We start from the raw sequence: 16,830 nt of genomic DNA on the forward strand, positions 1-16,830 counted from the left end.
ATGGCGCTGTAAACTAGCATTTAGATAGCACTTACGGCGATGTCGCTGAACTCTTAATTCACTTTATTCTAATCAAACATTTTACCCAGTTTGCAAGTTGGCCTCTGGAGGCGAACAGAACTAGACAAAATGCCTGCCAAGAAGCAGCAGCTGAAGCCGACAGCAGCCAACGTGTCCAGCTCCTTGGACTTGGAGTCCGAGGACATCAGTCTGGAGACAACCGTGCCGACCACGGAGGACGTGTCCTCGTCCGACGAGCAGCGTGATGCCTCCCAGAAGGTGACCCGTCAGCTGATCGAGAGGAAGGAGCTGCTGCACACCGTCCAGCTGCTAAAAATCGAGCTTTCTCAAAAGAATCTCATCATTGACAACATGAAGGCTGACCATATGTCAAAGGTATGTTAAAAAAAAGCCTTTGGCTCTTTAAAGCAAAAAAAAAAAAACATACTAGAGGAAAAGTCTGAAAGTTCTAGTGTCAGCCTTGTGTTTTTCTGCACGTGTCTATCTGTTCCGTTTCAGACTGAGGAACTGGAGGAGAAACTCAATGATGCCCTGCATCAGAAGCAAGTGTTGTCCTTAAGACTGGACAGCCAACTGAAACTGGCTCAGGAGGAAAACAGGTGAGGAAAAATGTCTATGAAAGACTGAAATTTTGAACTTAAGAGTGTTTAAATGGCTAAAAAAAATGTTTTTATATGTGATGATAGCCACCAAAGTTGTTATAACTATGCACTTACCTACAGGTTGTGCTACAATTAGATTTGAGGCTTTGCTCTTTGCTGTAGTTTTGAAACCATGAAAGCTTGGAATTAAGTAGGCTTTAAAAAAATGGTAACACTTTACAATAAGTTACACAAAATTTGATTAACTACTAGGGAATGCCTCAGGAACGAATCAGGGACAAACCAGGAGCTAATGGGTAGTTAACCAGTACTAACTGGGGAACACACAGCCAAGCCTTATTAGGGGACTACTGGTTAGTTACCTGGGAAACAAAGAGGAACTAATCAGGAACTAATGGGTAGTTACCATGGAAACCAAAGAGAAATGAATCAGGAGCTAATGGGTAGTTAACCAGCACTTACTGGGGAACATACAGCCAAGCCTTATTAGGGGACTACTGGTTAGTTACCTGGGAAACAAAGAGGAACTAATGGGTAGTTACCATGGAAACCAAAGAGAAATGAATCAGGAGCTAATGGGTAGTTAACCAGCACTTACTGGGGAAAACACAGCCAAGCCTTATTAGGGAACTATTGTTTTTTTTCCACAGAAACAGAGAAGTTATCCATTTGGGTTCTAAAGAAACCCTACACCAGTGAGGTCACACCCCAATAATTTCAGTCAGGTCATCTGGACAGTTTCTTTTCTTTTTTCTGAAACGTTTTACCTTCCATCCAGAAGGCTTCATCAGTCAAGGAAACACACAACACAAAACTGATTCTTTCCCCATCAGCTTACTCCAAAGTGGAACAAACCAGTTATGTTGGTGCTAAGATGGTCTCTTTGGCACGCCCCCTCCTCCAATGCCGGCCCTCGTCAACAGTCATGTCAAACTGGTTCAAAACCAACAAAGTCTATGCTCAATAATCCAGGTATACAATCAAACAAATTTCAGTCAGCTCATCTGGACAGTTTCTTTTTTTTTTTTGGTGCTGAAATGTTTCACCTTCCATCCAGAAGGCTTCATCAGTCAAGGAAACACACAACACTCTGGAGTAAGCTGTTGGGGGAAGAATCAGTTTTGTGTTGTGTGTTGTTATTTTGAACCATTTTGGCATGACTGTCAAGGAGGGAGAGGGCCGGCACTTGAGGAGGGGGCGTGCCAAAGGGACCATCTTAGCACCAACATAAGTGGTTTGTTCCACTTTGGAGTAAGCTGTTGGGGGAAGAATCAGTTTTGTGTTGTGTGTTTCATTGACTGTTGAAGCCTTCTGGATGGAAGGGGAAATGTTTCAGCACAAAAAAAAGAGAAACTGTCCAGATGAGCTGACTGAAAATTGTTGGATTGTATACCTGGATTATTGAGCATGGACTTTGTCAGTGAGGTCACAGCTCATAAAACATTGTGAAAAACTTGTTTTCTAGTGATTATTGATTTTATTGGATTCTTACCACCAATCAGTGGTAAGAACTGATTTCATAATCTTGTACTGCAGAACCCACATGGATAATTACTCCTCTGTTTCTGTGGTAACAAACCAGTAGTACCCTAATAAGGCTTGGCTGTGTGCTCCCCAGTCAGTACTGGTTAACTACCCATTAGCTTCTGATTCATTCCTGAGGCGTTCCCTAGTAGTTAATCTAATTTTGTGTACCTTAGGTGTTACCAAAAAAATTATCATCTTAAAATGTTTTCTTAAACATTGCATCATTTTGGCTTAGCTATTAAAATAAATCTTACAATCTCATCATCAGGAAACAGCAGGCTCTGCGTAAGCAGGAAATGGAGGCCATCCTTCTCAGGCAGCAGCAGCTGGAGGAGACTAACCAACAGCTCTGTGAGAAGGCCGGAGAGCTGCGGAGGTCTTTCAGGGATCTGGACATCTCCCAGGACAGGTACGAGGAGCTCCGCTGTATCCCAGACGATAAGGTGTCCGTACAGGAATACGTAGCTGTAAGTACAAGCGCACATGTAACTACACCTCCACGTTTAAGATGAAAGATGAGATGATCACACGCTGAAGTCATCTAATGTGACTTTCTTCTTTGTCTTGTGTGCCTAGATGCGTTTCTACGAAGCCGTGACTCCTCTGCGAACTCAGCTGACTCAACTCGGTGAGCAGAAACGCTATCTGACTGAGGAGCTGGACTTACACAGAACCAAGACCAAGGATTTGATGGAGGTACAAGACACAAGCCCCTACTACACCACAGTATTATTGTCTTTCGTATCCAGGTGTTTCTAAATCACATGCTGTGCTTTTGGTGTCTAAATGCTAGTTGGATGTATGTTTTTTTAATACAAACCATCACAAATCCTCACTTTAAATAAAGTCAGCTCCATCCATCATCTTTACTTGTTTCTTCCTTTTCGGGTCGTGGGGGTCACTGGTGCCCATATCCAGCAGGCACTGTGCGAGAGGCAGGGTACGCCCTGAACAGGTCTCCAGTCCATCACAGGGACACAGAGACAAACAACCATTCACTCTCTCACTCACACCTAGGGACAAGAATGAAGAGAAGACATTTGCACGCTTTAAAATTGTGTATAAAATTGTGATGCAGGTGGGCGGTTTAATCTGTTTGAAACACATGTACTGGATCTATTTAAACATTTTTTTTTAAAGAAGCTTGTGAATTACAAAACAAGCCATCCAGTCAGCTGAACTCTGTAAGCATAAATGGCAATATGTCATAATGAGATAACGATGCAATATAAAGGCAAAAGATAAAACCAGGCAACTTGTGCAACAATCTTAAGAATGTCTTTAGGAATTAATTTAAATGCTTAAGAATAGGGATTCTGAATATTTTGACGCAATATACACACTCAATTATGAAAATATAATGTTTTTTATTGCATAAAAATTTTAAATGACCTACTAAGAAAAGAAGGATGCTGGAAATTTTGAATTTCCACTTTCAGTGTCTGCAGAAACTGTTGAAAACTTACAAAACAGGAAGACGTTTTCAGTCATTTTCCTGATAACCGTACTAAATAACTGCTTCTGTTGAGACGTTTCAGATGTCTGTGCTGTATTTGAGGTTATCTGCTGAGTAACTAACGTGTACCCCATAGAGCTACGAGGAGGAGCGGCGCCTTCGTTCAGAGCTGGAACTGAGGAGCCAAAGGTTGACCTTAGAGCTGGCTGACACCAAACAGCTGATCCAAGAAGGGGACTATCGCCGAGACAACTACCCACACATCAAACGGTGTGTGTCTGTGAGGGTGTGTGTGTCACAGAAAAAGAGAGATTATTCCTCACTCAGAAACCTGGTTTGAGTTCAAAGAGTACTGTTCAGTAAAATACTCCAAATGAGGTAAAAATACACATCAAACCTTAAACTATTTAAAAAAAAAAAAAACTCTACAAAAGGCCCCAACAATATATTTAAACATAAAACGCTGCTTATTTCTGTTTAGTAATGATTAAAAGACACATTTAATGCAGTGAAATGTTAAATGTGTGAAAATTTCTAGTTTTTCATTTAAAATTTGTTGAAGCATCAGCATTGGAAAATGAAAATTAAGCCTACATGAAACTTACAAATAAAAATAGACACTTAAATCACAGCTTCTAATGCACACACATGCTCATGTAGTGCTTTTATTTAACAGACATTTGGAAAGTTTTTAACAACATCATTTTGTCTATCCAAATAATTAAAGATGCTTTGCTTGTTTTTTGTTGTTTTATTATGTCACACATGTCTTTTAATGTTTTAAATTATCAGTTAGGCCTGCCGCGATAACCAATAAATCAATTAATCGCATGATAAATTAAAATGAGGTTTATAATTTTCATTTTTTGGCTTTTTTGTTTCTTATTGATTACACTTTTTGTTTATAAAACTGGCAGTTTCGCCTGTCTTCTCTATATAAAACTAATGATTATTGTTTTTTGAAGGGCAGTTTAGTTTTCAGACTTCACGATCCGTACTGTTTTGGTTGAATGTAGTTTTCATTTCCATTTTGTTTTTTGATTGTATTTAGTTTTATTCAAGTGCATTTTTTGTTAACGGAAACTGAGAGTCCGTTTTATTTTTGTATTTGGTCGTTTTGTTTATTTTCCAGTTCCAGTGTAAAGTATTCTTTTGAAATGACAGTTTATTGATCTTTGAGAGAATGTACTCACATTATTATGTCATTATCATTACATTAGTTTAAAACGGTCTCCAAGCAATATTATCGTTTATCGCAATAATTTCTGAGTCAATTAATCGCCCAGCAAAATTTGTTATCGTGACAGTAGAAATGAAATATCACCTGGTATTTCACAGTGAGCGGGACAACTTAGAAGTGGAGCTGAAGGAGTTAAAGAGGAGATTTGACACTGTAGACTTGTCTCATGCTGCCCTGACCAGAGAACGAGACACGCTCAGCAATGAGGTGCATCACACAAACATTGACACATTCTATGTTTTGCCTCATTGATCACTGAAGCGTCCAGGTTATGATGCATATTTTTCTCGCCCTGCAGGTGGCGACGTTGAAGCAGTCAGCCACTCTCCTGCAGAAGGACAAGGAGTACCTCCACAGGCAGAACCTGGAGCTCAGTGTTCGCTGTGCACACGAAGAAGATCGCCTCGAGAGGCTGCAGGTCCAAACTGTTCATCAAATAGTAGCTTTGTCTGATCAATGAGACATTTAGAGGCAGGATAAACTGACCCTGCTTGTTCCTAATTCTTGTTTTTGTGATCCAGATACAATTAGAAGACACTAAGAAGGCCAGGGAGGAGGCCTATGAGAAATATGTAGCGTCCAGGTCAGAATCTGCCTTTCTAATTCATTTCAGTTCAGTTTATTTATTCAGCACCAAGTCACAACAGAAGTCATCTCAGGGCACTGAACAGAAACATTCGTATATAAAAAAGTAAAAAGTAAGTTAATAACATTATCTTTCCACACCAGCCATGAACAATTTTCTTTACCAAGCTCTACCCAAATAATGCCCAACTTCATCACAGCAATCTATCTCCTAATCTGATCCAGATAAATACAACCTTCATCAAAAGTGTAAATCATTGTATCAAAAGTACTTTCTGTGCTTTGGTTCGTATTCTGCCGTCTTTCTCCTGCAGAGACCATTATAAGTTGGAGTACGAGCACAAGCTGAGAGACGAGCTGGAGAACATCAGACTGAAAACCAGTCAGGAGATCGAGAACCTGCAGAGAACCTCCAGAGAGATGTACGAGAGGGAGAACAGGTATCAAACTAATAATAATTTATTTTGTTCAAACTGAACGTTTACATTTTTAAGACTGAACACCTGTTTTATCTTAATTTCTAATTTGTATGACGGTAAATTGTCATTGGTATTTACAGCAGAAAAAAACTTTGAATTACTAAACCGATTTTGCAATACTGTACACCGCATCATAGTTCATACAGATAGCTTGAAAGTAAATGAGAGTACTTTTTAACAGTATGTGTTTATTTATCCAGGAATTTGCGTGAGGCGAGAGACAGCGCAGTTCTGGAGAGAGACAGAGCCGCAGCTGCAGAGAGAGACGCTCAGTCCAGATACGACCAACTGCTGGAACAGTAAGTTTCATCGGTCGTGAAGAAGACACAGTCATGGAGACAGCGTTCAGCGTATTTGTTCACTTCAGTTCAGTTTATTTATATAGCGCCAATTCACAACTGAAGCCATCTCAAGTTAGTCATGGAGTTCCTCAAGGTTCAGTGCTTGGACCAATACTCTTTTTTACTTTATATGTGCTCCCACTATTTGTTGAAATATAAAGAACTTTCAATAAGTGGGAGGAATTACTTTTTTTCTTGTATTTCACCAAGCAGGTTTTCTTAGTTTTTAAAACAAATTCATTTAAATTTACTTTATGAACTAAATTATTTAATTTCAGAATCGCCTTTGTTTGTCAAACCCACATGAGTCAGATTATTTTCCAAAAAGAAACTTCAGTCACTTTATGATTTTGTCTTTGTCAGAAGGTGTTTTATTCAACACTTTAATATAAGTTCTTGGCCAAAAAATACTTTTCATATGTTTTTTTTTTCTTCCCCATTTGCTGTTTAGGGCACACCCTGAGCATTACACTACATATTTTTCTTATTGTCTTTCACAATGGTTAAGTTGTTTTGACCTCAACTTAAACATTGTGAAACTCAATAAAAAGTGTCAGCTCTAAACCAGCTAAGAATTTGTTCCCCACTTGAACCAGTTTTCCTGGCTGAGAACTAGTTTTCAGTGGAAACACAAAGAACTTGTTTAAGACAAGGTGCTTGGTGCAGGCCAAACTGCCTTGCTCTAAAAGGAGTTTGATTAAACTAACCTTTCACCTCAACTCCAAATGAACAAATGTAGCACCATCTCAAGAAAAAAAAAAACACTAAAAGTTAAAATAGATACATTTATGTGTTGGTTAAAATTGACCATCTTTACGTTAGATTGTGTGTTGAGGATGAGTAACACCAAATTTGATCTCAGTTTCTGTAAATCTGCCTGAGTTATAGCTAACTTTGCATTTGCTAATATCAGTCTTGCTGTGGCAGTCGTCTTGAATAGGTCTGACTCCAAAAGTGAATCCTTTGTAGATGTGCATCCAATAATTTCTGAAAAAATATTCAATTGGTTCATGAGGTGTTTTGCTGACGGTACAGACAAACAACAAAGATGCACACATATCAAAGCAACAACCTTATCCCCTCTTTGCTTTTGACGGTGAGTGGTTAAAAAAAGTGCCAGTAACTATTATATTATAAGCTGCTTTTATTCACTGTTGTAAATAAACCTGTCAGTATAATTTACTTCCATAAATACAAATAACTTGGTTTTCTTACAAGAATATGTTGTGTTTTTCTCCCTAAAATTTACAACATTTGAGAACTTAATTGACCCGAGAGGGATACAAATTCAAACAGCTGCTGCAAATAAAAGAAGCATGTCTTTTTATGCGATGTAAACTACACCTGAAGGCAACTGAGGCCAAATTCACATTGTGCCACGTCATCACTCCAAGTAATTCTCCCAAGCAGCGGTGGAGCAATGTGTCGTCGGGATAGCAAAAGCCAAGCGAGCGTGACTGATACCGAGTTTGGAATCCTGCGTGTTTCCCTAAAGAAACTGTTCCTGTTCTGATGCTGGTGTGTCTGAGCCTGCTGCAGTCTGTCACTGGTGAACGTTGTGGGCATGGCTGGCTTTCTGTACCTTTCTAAATATCCGATAAAAATCTCAAACCCAGCCGGTCGAAGCAGATGGCCGCTTGCCCTGAGCGTGGTTCTGCTGGAGGTTTTTTCCGCATGAGGGAGTTTTTCCTTTCCACTGTTGCCATTAAACTTGTTTAGGATGTGAGACTGCGACAAAGTGAAGACTCAAAGCAATCTGCTGGCTCCCTAGACAAATAACGTTATTAACTGACTTTTTATGTACCATATTTTTTTGGCCCATAAGTCACAGGTTTTTTTACATAATTTGCATGCCCTGCGACTTATACACCAAAGCGACTTATTTATGTTTTTTTCCCCATATTTATAAACCAATTTGTGGCTGAAATATGACCGTTTTCATTCATTCTGACATTGAAAATATTGAACACTACCATTTTCAGCCACTAGATGGCACTTGAGTAGTATGGCATGCCATTGTGTCATGTAACAGGTAAAAATGGCTATTAATTACACAATCAGCTTGCCATAGTCTGCCACCTTCGTCTAGCTCCGGGATCATGCCTGAAGCAACTGTCAAATCAGCGTCATTTCGCTGCGCCGCCCCAGTGAAATGACGCTGATTTGACCATTAAAGTGCATTTATTAAGGAAAACTTAGACTGAGGCACATCTTTGTTATAATTTCGAGCAAATGAATAATTGTTTTTGAGTGTTAATCTTGTTAAATTCTTGTTAAAGTCCTCCCGTGCATGCTCCCGCGGCCACCATTTGGCAGCCAATCGATTTTTGGCACAACACTGGCCCACATTTCAGGTTGTCAGCGGTGACGCATAATAGATGCGACATATTTATGTTTTTTTCCACTTTATTTGACATACTTGGACTGGTGCGACGTGTACGGCAGAAAATACGGTATGTGAATGTTTCTGTTTAGTACTCTGAGACGACTTCTGTTGTGACTTGGCGCTATATAAATAAACTGAATTGAATAAACACTTTGCTGTAACTCAGGAGAGCGCATTGAAGTCAGCGTTTTCCTGAAAGTGTTCAAAAGTTGCTCTGTCATGAGCGTCAGCTGACCACAAAACAAGAAACAAGCAGTTTCTCAGAACGCTTAATGATTTCAAATAGCTTTTGACTCACTTTTCAGCTAGTGTTGTAAAGGTATTTGAAGTTAAAGTTGCTTTAGATCTGCATCATTTTGTCCTGCAGGCAACATTTTTCATGTCAGGATTGCTTCAAAAGGTGCCTCTGGGTCACGGCCTTCTAGGAAGTTTCAGATCTTACAAGCGAACTGCTATGAACTCGCACATGCACAGATCTTTTTTTTTTTCTTACTGCTGAACAATAAATGCGAACAATAAAGTTTTGACCTGTGTGTATATGTTAGCAAAATGTTACATGAACCACTGGACAGATTTTAATGACACCTTGAGGAAATAAACATTAAATGTAAATCTGCAACTGATTAACTTTTGCAACTAACCCAATTCAAGATGGCTGTCACAGCTAACTGATATTAGGAAACTCAAAAATGGCAGTAAATCATTCAGTTTTACAGATATTGAGCAAACGTTTGTTGTGGAAGCAGCTGAAAGTCATTCCAAACACATTAAGAGCTCAACAGATTGCGCAACATCTTTGTTTGCATCTTTGACAGGTGAAACAAAGAATGCTACTTTCATTTATTCATTACTTTTTTGTCATTTATAGTTTCCATGTTTTTTTGCGGGGTGGACCAGAGACACAGATAGGCGCACACAGCAGCAGCAGTAGTAGTAGCGTTCCTGTCCTGGGTTACCGCTACATACCAGTCATTTGTCCAAATCCAAACCACCAGCTGTTGACGTTTACACACACACACACACACACATTTCACTCTCCCTTCTGCTCTCTCTACTGCGATCGCATTCCTTCTTTGCGTCGCATCGCAAGCCAGCAATGACAGATGCTAGCCTCAAGCCCTTAACCCCTAACCCTGCGCATGCCTCTATTTTGGGGGCAAAGAATGAGGAGGACAAGCTCAAAATGGCGTCAGATGATTAGAGATGTGTGTGAATTAAAGACCAGTTAAAATGTGAGTTTTTTTTTTCCTTGAGTTAAAAGCAGACCATGTGATCAAATCATCTAATAGTGTTTTCGCTTTCATCTCTTAAGCAAAGCGAAAGTTAGTGACAAGTTGGCACAAGCAAAAATGTTGCTGCAGATTTTGTCATTAATTTTGACATTTAGAATGACAGTGAAACACATCGGGTGACGCATCTCTAAATAAAAAAAAATTAAAGCCTTTTTCTCCCTTTTTTATTTAAAAAAAGTTCATTGCATATAGATGGCAGCTGCCGTTTATAAAAGAAGGAATAAAATGTCAGCCATGTGTACATGTCTGTCCCTGTGAGCACATAGCTCAAGCCTGCACACTGTGGGTGATGAAATCTTATCAGGTCAGCTGTAATCGAGTTATTAATATTATCCAACCCTCCACCGTGGCTTCATAGAATTTGGATGTGCACGCTTTACAGCAATCATTGAGCTTAAACATTATTTAAGATCTGCTGCAATTTGCAAATCAGTTTGTTCTCAAATCTGTTTTTTTTATCTATTAATTAATTGTATGAATTTTGATTCAGTGATTGTATACCTATTGTTTTTATTTTTACGTTGCCTGCAGTCTGACTACTTTTGCATGCTTTGTGCTATTTTAGCCATTCCCATCTCAAAACGTTTACCTCCTTCAGGAGATGGGTGCAATGACATTGGGGTTTTGTAACTTTTTCACTTTTCAAAATAAATATTTTCCCATAGAAATGGATTGAGAGCTCTTCAATTCCATCAAAAAACATTTTCTTTGAAATTAGCTTCTTCTAACCTTGCATCATGAAGGACCCCACTCACCCAGCACACTCACTTTTTGCCCCGCTCCCCTCAGGCAGGAGGTTGAGGAGCATTAAGTGTAGAACCACTAGACTGAGGAACAGCTTCTACCCTGAAGCTGTTGACTCATGAATCCCTAATCAGGATTATCACTGTGAAAAAAATCACTGTAATGCCACTTGATTGTTGACTTGAATTGAATTGAATATGTGCTGCTGACTATCCATGCTGCTGATCTTATGCTGCTGATTTATTTGACGCTGCTGTGTTCATTCGTACTCATCTGCTCACACAGACTCATGTTCGTGCTGCTGTTGTTTGGCGTATTTTTTTTGTACTATTAGTGTTAGCGTATTTCTAGTTTAGTGTATTTCTTATCTTTATACTTATGTTGGATATAACTGGGACCCTGTGTACACAATTTCATTCCACCACATGTACCACATGTGGTGTGAATGACAATAAAAAACCTTGACCTTATGCTACTTGCACGTTTTAGCTTGCCTTTTGCTATTTATAGCTTTTAGTTACTGCTTTTCCACTTTTAGCTTTTAATTAGCCTTGTGTTACTTGTTGCTAGCCTTTCGCTACATGTTTCATTTTTTCTTTTGATACTTTTAACTAATATTTTGCTACTTTTGCTTTTAGCTAGTGTTTTGCTTCTTTTAGCTTTAGCAACTCACTCGTAGCACTTCAGCAATATTGAAGTCATTCAGCTCTCTGCAGCTGTCATCTACAGAATTTTTTTTTTTGTCTTTCAAATTAAGAATCAACACAAAGTGATATTAGACATAACAGAATGTAAAACAGACCAGATTAGAAATGTTTCCTGTTTGACAAAGTGAAATATGTAGTTTATTTTATTAAACGATGACTTCTGAATAATCGTGACGCTCATAATACTTATAAGACGGTATATACAGGAAAGAGGCTTCATTTCGGCTGCCTACAGTATTTATTGTGGCTGCATCTTGTACTGAAAGAAGGTGAACGATGTATTCTTTCTTTTTTAATTTAATAATTGGCTGAGTAGAAAAACCTTTTTGTCGATGCCAAGGAGAATCACTAAAGATCAAATGAGGTTAACCACTGCTTCAAGCAATGTTGAGAAATGCTGAAATAATTTAACACTTGGCTTTCCTGCTTGGTGATCCAATTTTATTTTGTAGTTGCCAAACTGCTAGATGCCACTTCAGGTCTCGGAATCTGTATATTGTTCAAAACACAGGAGATAATAAACTTTTAACCAATTGTCAATCATATTTATCACCTTTTCTGTATTTGAATTCATTTTATGTGAAGAACTTTGCGGGCTTGCTTATCTGCTCGTCCTCTAGGTTTCGACAGCTCCAGCTGGGCACCGACAGCCGGGTCGCAGAACTGTCCAACCAGGCCAAGCTGCACGCCTTCGAAGCTGAGCGAGCTCAAATGCTCAAGGAAGAGACAGCTAAGGCCCTGGGCCAGTGTCAGCTGGAGTGTGAGAAACAGCAGAGGAAACTGGAGGTACCCAGAAAAAACTGCTTTAGAACTGTCACTCTGTTTGAACTGGCAACAACACCTAATATTGTGGTCAGAATGCAGCGTGCTTTCGTTTAAGCTTATTCTGAGCATTTTAAATCTGTGTAATTTAAAAAAAAAAAAACAACAAATGAGTTTCATCAGAATGTTTTAGATTTTGTTGATTTACTACACCAAGTCCCTGCAGATCACTAACATGCACATCATTTTCAACTCAAAACAAGCTCACTACAATATTTAGCTGAATCTTTTTTTTATTTATTTAATTTCTCAGCATCTGATCCCAGTCAACAAATAAAAACTGCTTAAATGCCTTTGAGCAGTAGCTTCTGCTTGCTGTCTGACATATTTTCACCTTCCCCTGAGAGTAACCAACAGCTCACTTGAAGAAGACATAAACATTCTCATTGTCTATATTTAAACCCAGCATTACAATACTTTCTTCTATGCTTTACCTTGATGTGCAAATAAACACACAGCAGGACATCAGCAGGCTTAATGAGATTTTTGTACAATCATAAATCCATTTAGTGACTTGAGTTGAGTTATATCGCTGTTCAGATGTGAACATGTTTCAGATTCACCTGAGTGACACTTTTATTGCACTCTTTTTTTTAACCATCTACAAGCACAGACTTTTGAGATGACTTGCTAATTTATGGCTTCAGTTTGTTATTTGATGTTTTTTTTCTATGTCAGACGAAAACAAAATTAATATTTCTGCTTGTCATGTGAAAGTTGTTTCGGTCTGACTTTTGCTGCCATCGGGAAAATAAACAGGAAAATCACGTCACTTCAAACCATTTCAATTCAATTCAAAAATACTTTATTAATCCCAAAGGGAAATTATTTGTTGTTGTAACTCATCATCCTCATTAAGAGATGTTATAGATACTGATGGCTGTAGGCAGAAAGGATCTCTTGTAAAGGTCCATCCCACAGTGGATCCTAAGAAACTGGCTGCAGATGCCATCCAATCCGTCCACCCAGACTTGGCTGGCCTCTCAGGTCCCCCGGGCTGTAGGACCGCCTGAATGCCAGGCAGAACTCCTCCCAGAGAGATGGCCTCTCCTCCAGCAGTCTGCCGAGGGACGGTCCTGTCCTTCCGCTGTCATGAGCCATGTTTCCTGCTAGTTCCAGGATCTCAGTGGTCAGGCACTCGAGCACAGCTGACAGGTAGATGAGAATGCGTCCACAGAACATCCTTTTCAACTCATTTGAGATTTGGTGCTGTAGTTGAGATATTATTTGAGCTTTTGAGATGTTAATCAGCTGCTGTTGGTTGTAGAAAACTGCCTTGTTGCCATGGGTACGCATCATAACAAATGTCCAAAACTAAAAAAGTTTCAGTAAAAATCCTTCCAGCTGCACAGCATCTGATACCAGAGGAAACAGTCATCCAAAAAAATGTGACTTACATCCAGAAAAAGAGGAATTAAAGTTTCCAAAAGCAAAATCTCAGAATGAAAGTAACAGAGCTGCTCCAACATGCAGCCACCTTGAGTGGCGCAATTTAGACCAGACTGTGTGTTCACTGAAATAAACAGAATACAAAGTCAGGTTTTATGTGAATTACTGTATTTTTCGCTGTATAAGTCGCACTTTTTTGCATAAATTTACATGCCCTGTGACTTATACACCGAAGCAACGTATTTATGTTTTTCCCCATATTTATAAACCAATTTTTGGCTGAGAGCTGATGATTTCATCCATTCTGACATGGAAAATATTGCACATTACCATTTTCAGCTGCTAGATGGTGCTCGACCTACTGTATATGGCAAGCCAAGTGTCTCATTAAAAAGTGGCTATTAATGAGACACTTGGCTTGCCATACCAAGTCACTTTTGTCTTGCTCCGGAACTCCTGGAGCAAACGTCAAATCAGCTACATTTTGCCGCACCGCCCAGTTGAAATGCAGCTGATTTGACCGTTAAAGCGCATTTATTAAGGAAAAGTTCAACTGAGACACACCTTTGTTATAATTTCGAGCAAACAAATAATTGTTTTTAGGTGGCTATCTAGTTAAATTCTTGTTAAAGTCCTCCCGTGCATGCTCCCACGGCTGTCATTTGGCAACCAATCGATTTTTGGCACAACACCGGCCCACGTTTCCGGGTTGTCAGCGGTGACGTGTAACAAATGCTGGTGGTGACACAAAATAGATGCGACTTATACGGCGAATAAACTTTTTTTTTTCACTTTATTAGACATGTTTGGACTGATGTGACTTACTGTATACAGCGGAAAGTACAGTATATATCCTTCAAATTTTCAATGGCTCTTTACTAAGTGTTTTTTTTTCCCCCAGAAGAGAACAAGAAAACATCCTGATTGAAACTGCTGCTTGTTTGGAGTCATGCCAAATGAGGAGGCGGTCCCTTAATGTGAACCAGGATGGATTTCTGTTCAGGCTCTTGTAAATGTGGCTTAAGCAGTCAGACTGAAATCTGTACCGAGTTCTGAGCATCTGGATTGGCCCCTGGCTCTTAACATCTCTTCATTATCATAATAACATTTCAAAGAAACTTCTGTAAATGTGCTTACTCACTGTAAGCATCTCATTGTTTAATAAAACAAAACTAATTTAGTATTTTTACTGTGCCATGCTTTAGTATACATTAAGAAACTGGAGCATTTTTCTCACTTTTATTTTCTCTTTTTGCATTTTTTTCCCCACTTAATTGGTTAAAATAACATTGCCGCATGCTTAAAAAAAGGTAACAATATTCAAATATTTTTTATGACTTTTAAATTCATCCGGTTGGTTAGCTGTTCGTTTCCTCTTCTTTCGTCACACAGCTTCTCACACAGGAGTTTTACCGACTACAGACGTCATCTGAGAGGCGCGTGGCGGAGCTTCAAGCTCAGAACGCCGAGTGGGCATCTCGTCTGGAGACGTACGAGAAGCTCGAGCAAGAGTTGGACCTGGTCACCATGCAGGCTGCTGAAAGTAATGGTTAAATACATCTCACTGTGAAGTCAGAAAGACAAAAAACATTTCACATTTACTAAACTGATGCTTGGGAGCAGAGAAAGTGAAACCTCATATTCAGTTAAAATGGAAACCGTTTAACTTAATTTAAATTGATATTTATGCACTGTTTGTTTGTCTATCTGTGGCCAGTTGAGGATGAGGAGGAGGCAGAGAGAGTTCTTTTTTCATACGGCTATGGAGCAAATGTCCCCACAACAGCCAAAAGAAGACTGAAACAGAGGTAGAGTATGATATGTAAAGCATTTCATGAACCACGATGATTCCTGTTAGAAAGCTTCCTTTTAAATTCAAATTCAAAATTACTTTATTAATCCCAGAGGGAAATTATATAAGAATAATAAGAACATAAGACCTTATAATATAGTTTTGAAACCTGCAACTGTGTTCATTTTTACTTCCTTTATTATGATTTGATTACTTATAAGGATTCAAGGATTTTTTATTGTCATACCAGCTCACATTTTCATGTTTATGAATGTTATGTTCTGTTTATGATCAAGAAGCCTAACTATAGCTAACTATAATACAGGTATATAACTATAGCTATATAGACTTATAACTATTAGTATAACTACTAAGACTATTAATATCACTTTTATAAAATAAACCAAAAAAAACCTTCACAAGACAATGTAGCTGTGTGCATTGCAGTCACTCATTTTCTTTTCTGATCTTTTCAGAAGCATTCAGTCATTTTTCAGTCCAGTTATATTTTGTGTTTTGAAGTGACAGCAGTTATTTGATTTTGGTTTGTTTCCCTAACAATGAAAGTCTGACTAATTAATCTGGATTATCCCTGTGAAAAAAATCACTGTAATGCCACTTCAATTGTTGATATGTGCTGCTGACTATCCATGCTGCTGATCTCATGCTGCTGGTTTATTTCATGCTGCTGATTTATTTCATGCTGCTGTATTCATTCGTACTCATCTGCTCACACAGACTCATGTTCGTGCTGCTGTTGTTCGGCGTATTGCTTTTGTACTACTTAGCGTATTCTTAGCTTAGTGTATTTCTTAGTTCATATCTTAGATCTTATTACCGTTTTTCTTTACACTTTATAATTTTATTCGATGTAAATGGGACTCTGTACACAGTTTTGTTCCATCACATGTACCACATGTGCTGTGAATGACAATAAAGAACCTTGACTTCACATATATCCATGTAAAATAATTATAGCTGTAAACGCAAACTTATTCCACTGGTTCAGTGCCGTAAACTTTGGAAGAAATAACACAGGAGTAGACACAAGTGTGATCTTGTTAATGTTGTCATGTTTTGGAATTTCAATAACTGTGTTTGTTTGGCCGTTGTGCAGCGTTCACCTGGCCCGCAGGGTGCTGCAGCTCGAGAGGCAGAACACTTCACTAAGGAGAGAGCTGGAGAGCCACAAGTCACAGGCAGGACAAATATCTCAGGAGGTACACACACAGTCTGCCTCGGGATCATCATTATTTGGGTTCAATTTTCATGTATTATTAATTTTCATTAAAACAAGACGAGTCCACACTTGCCAAACACACTTGTTTTTCCCACCACCACAACTCTCCCACAGTAATTCAGATTATAGCTGCTCTGCAGCTTCAGTCAAAGTCACAGTAATTTATTACAATCAACCTTAACCCCCAACTCTTCAGAATCAGTATAG

General features: G+C 38.9%; 1 protein-coding gene across 1 annotated transcript; it reads left to right on the top strand.

Annotated features, from left to right (window-relative positions):
- Positions 1-129: 129 nt before the first annotated feature.
- pibf1 (progesterone immunomodulatory binding factor 1) lies at positions 130-16,603 on the top strand (the record flags this gene model as incomplete). The annotated part of the gene is given in 14 exon segments (XM_037686197.1): positions 130-396; positions 520-620; positions 2,419-2,617; positions 2,727-2,846; positions 3,743-3,876; positions 4,945-5,053; positions 5,145-5,264; positions 5,368-5,429; positions 5,746-5,871; positions 6,111-6,209; positions 12,001-12,166; positions 14,984-15,134; positions 15,309-15,399; positions 16,501-16,603. Coding segments are annotated over 14 exon segments (1,848 nt in total), but the record flags the coding sequence as incomplete, so codon positions are not given.
- Positions 16,604-16,830: the final 227 nt, after the last annotated feature.

Source organism: Nematolebias whitei, chromosome 1, assembly GCF_014905685.2.
Source record: "Nematolebias whitei isolate Nwh7 chromosome 1, NemWhi1, whole genome shotgun sequence".
Classification (NCBI taxonomy): domain Eukaryota; kingdom Metazoa; phylum Chordata; class Actinopteri; order Cyprinodontiformes; family Rivulidae; genus Nematolebias; species Nematolebias whitei.